Source organism: Myotis davidii, unplaced genomic scaffold, assembly GCF_000327345.1.
Source record: "Myotis davidii unplaced genomic scaffold, ASM32734v1 scaffold513, whole genome shotgun sequence".
Lineage (NCBI taxonomy): Eukaryota > Metazoa > Chordata > Mammalia > Chiroptera > Vespertilionidae > Myotis > Myotis davidii.
In genome coordinates this window covers 2,278,542-2,284,239 of record NW_006284436.1, presented here as the reverse complement: position 1 = coordinate 2,284,239, position 5,698 = coordinate 2,278,542, and the positions used below count along the sequence as shown (strand labels likewise).

General features: G+C 48.1%; 1 protein-coding gene across 1 annotated transcript in view; it reads right to left on the bottom strand.

Moving 5' to 3' along the window:
• The window catches only part of KCNMA1 (potassium calcium-activated channel subfamily M alpha 1), a 699,960-nt gene that overhangs the window by 233,863 nt on the left and 460,399 nt on the right, over positions 1–5,698 (bottom strand). The window contains exon 6 of the mRNA XM_006754825.2: positions 1,462–1,537. Within this exon, the coding sequence (XP_006754888.1) occupies positions 1,462–1,537 (76 nt within the window). The remainder of the gene's footprint in view (positions 1–1,461; positions 1,538–5,698) is intronic.

The following is a 5,698-nucleotide window of genomic DNA, read 5'->3' as shown; positions in this document are numbered from 1 at the left end:
TTTTTAAAAAAAAATATATTTTATTGATTTTTTACAGAGAGGAAGGGAGAAGGATAGAGAGTTAAAAACATTGATGAGAGAGAAACATAGATCAGCTGCCTCCTGCACACTCCCTACTGGGGATGTGCCCGCAACCAAGGTATATGCCCTTCACTGGAACCTTGAGTCTGCAGGCCGATGCTCTATCCACTGAGCCAAACTGGTTAGGGCAATTAATTCCCTTTTAATGTGCACGAATTTCATGCACTGGACTACTAGTATTGAAGATTGGCAATATTCACTCTAAGTCAGTAATATTACATACTATCCACTAGAGAGTGGAGTGTGGAGTATGACTTGCAGGATGGTGGGACACACTATGGGAGACTTCTAAGGCATTAGATTAGATGCTCGCTCTGGTTTGGCTGATAGAAAATGGATTGACTTCGCATTCCCACAGATGAATATGGAGGGAGGAGAAATCAGTGTGGACTTAAATCAAAATAAACAAACAAAACCCACCAAGACCCAAAGAAGAAAGCCAGTAGCCTGGCACATTTGTTGGATGTGACAGACAGGGGAAGTTGAAACCCAGAAAACGGTGCCAAATCCGAGGCCCCTCAAACGCAGGTGTGTTCATCACACATCACAGAGGGGCCCTGTGTCTAATCGTTCATCAAACACGTTAAGAGGAAATGGAACATTAGCGGTGAGCTTCTTAAAGTGTAATTTCCTCTAAGAGAAATTTATGGCCTGCACTTACTCTCCATTAGAGTACGTCTAACTTCTTTTATTCGTTTATTCATCAAGACAGCCCTGGGTTCAGGCCAGCCCTGGGAACCCGCAGGTCATCGGGAAAGGGACCTCGGAGGACTTTCCTCCTGGTCCAGTGGAGTTTTCCAGATCATAGCGGGGGCAGCCGCAGTGCATTTGCAGGAAGTGTTCAGGTATTCCCCAAAAGGCCATTCACAGCACCAGCCCCAGGGGCTACGCTGGCTATAAAATGAACATCTGAAATGTACTTTGAAATGAAATGATTTTCTGTTTGCCATATGAGGTTTGTGATTGCCTCTCGAAAAGCATTGCTTCTATTGCTTTTACGGCCAGGTTCAATTTCTTGTGTAGTGATGTAATAAAGGGGTGATTTAGAACTGGGAGCGAGGACTTCCGAATCAATGAGCAGATGTATCCCTCACCTGCTGCCCCCTCGCCCCGTGACGCTAGGCTCATTTCCTGATTTCCAAGCCACCCGCGAAGTCCCAAAACTGGGGACACAGGCACAGCTGTTCCTCTCTTTACCATGGAGGCCCTAGCCCTGCTGAAGAGAGCACCCCAAGCCCTACTCTGGGTTTTCTCCGGATCTGTGGGGCGCATCACTCTTACTGTGAATAATGGAACTTTAAGGTTATCGTGATGAAAGCGAAACACACCTAATATTTACAATTCCCCTTTGGAGACTGGAATGAGGAAAGAGCATCTTACCTTGTCTTAAGGATATTCAGAAACTGCAAAATTTCTGAAAACTGGATCAGTCTGAGAGCTCGTAAAAATCTCAAACCTGGGAAGAGAAATGAAATAGAGACGCGTTATTTTCAGCGGGTGGTGATGTTCGCACCGTGTGATTTACAACTGTCAGGGGCGAAGGGAGATGAAGTCCTGGCAGGAGATTCAACTGCCCGCACTTTGGACATAGCCCTTCATCCCGATTCTTCACTGGTTTCATCTCAGCTGCTGATCGGAGTCGTTAAAGGAAGCTGTTTGGAGCCACTGTGAAGGAAGATCCGGTGGGAGAGCCGTTTAAGGAGGTCTCTCGCGTGTCCACCTGAGGAAGTGTTTCAAAGTTACCTCGTTGCCGGGGAGGATTTTGTCTCTGAAAATGACTGGGAATAGTTCAGCGTCACCCTCGTAACCCTTATGCTAAGAGCAGATTAGGAACAAATCTGATAACCTGTTGTCTTTGATGGATTTCTAAAGTCTCCATCCTGACACAATGAAGAGTACTGCCCACTGCGTTGTCTGTCTTCTAAGCTCGCATGCCCCATAACTTCAGGATTCAAAAGTCTATAATTCCGCTCCTACCAAGTGTCAAGATAAACGTCCCTCCTTTCTAAATCAGCACCCTTTTGTGGATGGAGAACGAGCCAGTGTTTCCAGGTGGCAGAAGAGAGAGGAAACAGGGGAAAGAAAGACAACCGAGGATGAAAGAAAATTCAAATTACTGTTGTGTTTTGCTGGCCAGGGGTAAATATATATTTCCACTGAGAGCAGATCTGTGAGTCAGAAACTTTCTGAGTCCCTGGTGGGTTTTAATGCTTGGCCTACATGCAAGAACTGGCTTACCGATGGCCAAGGGTTTGAGACACTGTTCAAGGTCACGTCCTCTCCTAAGGGGGTTTTCTTTTGCAGATTCCCCTAAAGCATTTCATTCAGTGCCTTGAAGCGCTGTGTGCTGCTGAACGCCAAGCGAGCTAACTTGTTGGCAGTGGGAGACGTTTTCTGCCCCCTATGTGAGGCAGTAAGGGGGCATCTAATGCAGTGACGGGAAGAAGCGGTAGTGAGTCGCTAGACTCCCAGGACGAATCAAAGAAAGCGGACAGACCAGATGTTCCCCCTAAACAGCTCCCCACTGGGCCCACCTTGTTCAGGCATAAGGTGCCCAGGAAAAGCTCATTGAAAGCCCAGGGCGTGGAGGGGTTTCTACTGCACAAAAGGGAAGAAAGGACAAAGGCTCAAGGGGAAAACTTCTCATCTGACTAGGATTCACCTTCGCGAACAAATGATTTTTCAGAAAAAATCGCCTTCTATTTTAAATGATGTTTATAGTGGGTGTTGGTTGTTTTTTTTAACAAAAAAGTGCAGAGATGAGAAGGGTGCTGATGAAATGAAAAGACTCAGGAGTCCGAAGCAGAGGCCAAGCCACACCGATAAGAGGCTGGCGTAACTGCTGAGAACTGAGCTTGACGCGAAGACAAAACCGAGACGTCATCCCAGAAGCAGGGACAATGGGGCCAGGGAGGGACAACATGACGCTTAAGAAAAGATCAATGGAGAGAAGACCACAGAGACCCAGCCTGGGAATAAAATGTGTTCCTGAGGGAAGTACAGGCGAGATCATCGGTTCGGCCAGGACATCATAGGAACGAACTTTCTAGATATGAAAAAAAAAAATGACTCAAAGAGAAAAATGGGTGGCAGGCTCTTAGAAACCAATGCTGTGAAGTATGACTTTGTTTCCTGTACATATCAAGCATTAAAATAAAGTGTCCGGGTGGGGAGAGGGTTACCAGTAATGCAACTCAAATCATATTGTGCACTGTCAGCTTTAAATGACACTCAGGCAGCACCCAGAATTTTAGGCCCAGATTGGTACACCCAACAAAGTTGTTCAACAGTAAAGGCAACAAAAAGATATTTTCAAATACCCGAGGTCTCAGAAAATATATTGTTTGTGCGAAAGTATTTTCAAAGAAGTTTTCAATCCTTCCTTAGTCAGAATGAGTCGCAGGGGCTGGAAAGTGTATTTTTATCAAATTGTCCTGTTGGTCCTAATGACTGACCTCACTACAGCACCACCAACGCGTGCTGCTGGGAGATAAAATAATAAATTTAGAAACACTGCGTAGGGATAGACTGGCAGCACTGAGACCAGTCAAGGACACAAGGCTCTTGAGTCATGCCTTAGCCACTGACGGTTTCATTCTGAAAATCCCGTGTGTGCATGCGTATATATTTTTCCACTCATGGAAACAAAACTAGAATACAGATGACCTAAACTTCAGACTGGGTTTCTCCCTTCTTATCGTTAAGTGATGCATTTGCATCCTATATTGTTTGTTTGTAGTTTGCCACTCTGTAGAGGGACTCACTAAAGTAAAAGAGAATAAAAGCTTTCCTTTTCGATGAGGTATATGAAAATAAGGGTCAGAAGACATGGATGCAGCAGCCACATGGCCCTGTACTCTTGCTGGAGGTAAACTGTTCGCCACCAAAAGCAAGCAGGGGGACCAGTAAGATGAATAATGTGTAAGAGAGGAAAACAAGCTGGGTCTCAGGAGAACCGTCAGCCCAGGGAGGAAACCCGAGAGCAATGTCCCTGCAGAGGGGCCGGGGGAGCAGCAGCGTCGCGGGGACAGAACAGCAGTGGGCTGTGCTTATGTGAAGGCCTGTGCTGGCCACATCCATGGCACAGGGCTTCATGAACACAAATGAGTTAACAAAGTTCAACATAGGTTTAAAAAATCAGTCTTCATTTTATCCTTGCTGAAGCCAGACTCTCAGGAGAAGTGGTGGCCTCCAGCGTGTGTCTTTCAGGCACAGTTCACAACAGCCCCCTGGCTGCTGTCTGCCCTGGGCCCCTGGTGGTCTATTCACAGCATATCAGCTAGAGCGGGCTGTGGAAAGGTGGAATGGATGTCCTCCAATGCCCCATTTCACACCAAGTCAAAGTCCTTCAACAACCTAAAGCAAGGCACCCCCATTTCCTTTTGGCCTCCTTGGCCTCCTCCTCTTCTTCGGTGACCTTGGCTGTGCAGCACGCTCCTGCCTCAGGGCCTTTGCACACGCTGTCCTCTCTGCCTGAACACTTGCCCAGATGGGCGCACGATGCACCCCCTCACCTCCTGCAGGTGTTTACACAGTGTCACTCTCAGTGAGACCTTCCCTGGTTACTGTGTCCAAAACTGGCGCTCTCACTCCAGTCAGAGTCGACAGTTAGTGATTAAGGAAAGAGAAGAGAGCAAACAAAGTCTGATAAAGTCGGGAAGCAGCAGTTTCACAGTCACCCTGGCGAGTAACCAGCACCTTTCAGGACAACATTCTCTCTAGTCAACTAGGCAGGGCAGACAGCTTTACAGCCATTGGGGGGTGGGGGTGATGGCAGGTAAATGGCATCTTTCTGCTGGATGAATGGGGGAGGGGGAAAGAGGGAGGGAAATTCCTTATAAAAAGCATGTGCACAGGAGAAACCAAATGGCGACCATGAAGGAGCAGGGCACTCGCCCGGGAAAGTCTGGGAGGGGTGGAGTGGAGAAGGACACCAGTCCCCAGGAAATCCAGGAAAGAGACCGGGTGGGGGAGACCACCAGCACAGGCCCCGACAAGCCGACAAGCCGGGGTGGAGTGGAGAAGGACACCAGTCCCCAGGAAATCCAGGAAAGAGACCGGGTGGGGGAGACCACCAGCACAGGCCCCGACAAGCCGACAAGCCGGGAAGGAGACTGGGGAGTTTGTAAGAAAGTCCACTGTTTTGCAAACGCAAGGAAATGCATGGAGGCTTCGCGAGGACCTGGGGGCAGCTGCTACCCTACAGCCTGCCCACTCTCTCTGCCTCCCAGAAAGTGTTCTGCCACCGTCCCTTTTCGTTCTAATAAATCTCGCCACTATGGCTAAACTCCTCCGTGAGGGTCCCTGAAATTCTTTCCCCAGGAAACTGTACAAGAGCCCACTTCCTCAGCAACACCCTCTTACTTTATGTCTCTGGCCTGCTGTTCTTCTCAGTATAGAGCACATGCATCTTTTTATGTAATTTGCATCCTGTCTACTTGGCTCTAGCATCAGCTCCCTGAGGGGAGTGACCTGTCTGGTGTGCTCGCAGCTGTATGTCACATGCTGAAACAGTGTCTGGCGTGAGGTGGGTGCTCAACAAACACCTGCTTGACTTGAGTGAATAAATCAGACTCGAGAATGAGTATGCTTGCAGAGCTAACGGTCAGATACTCGG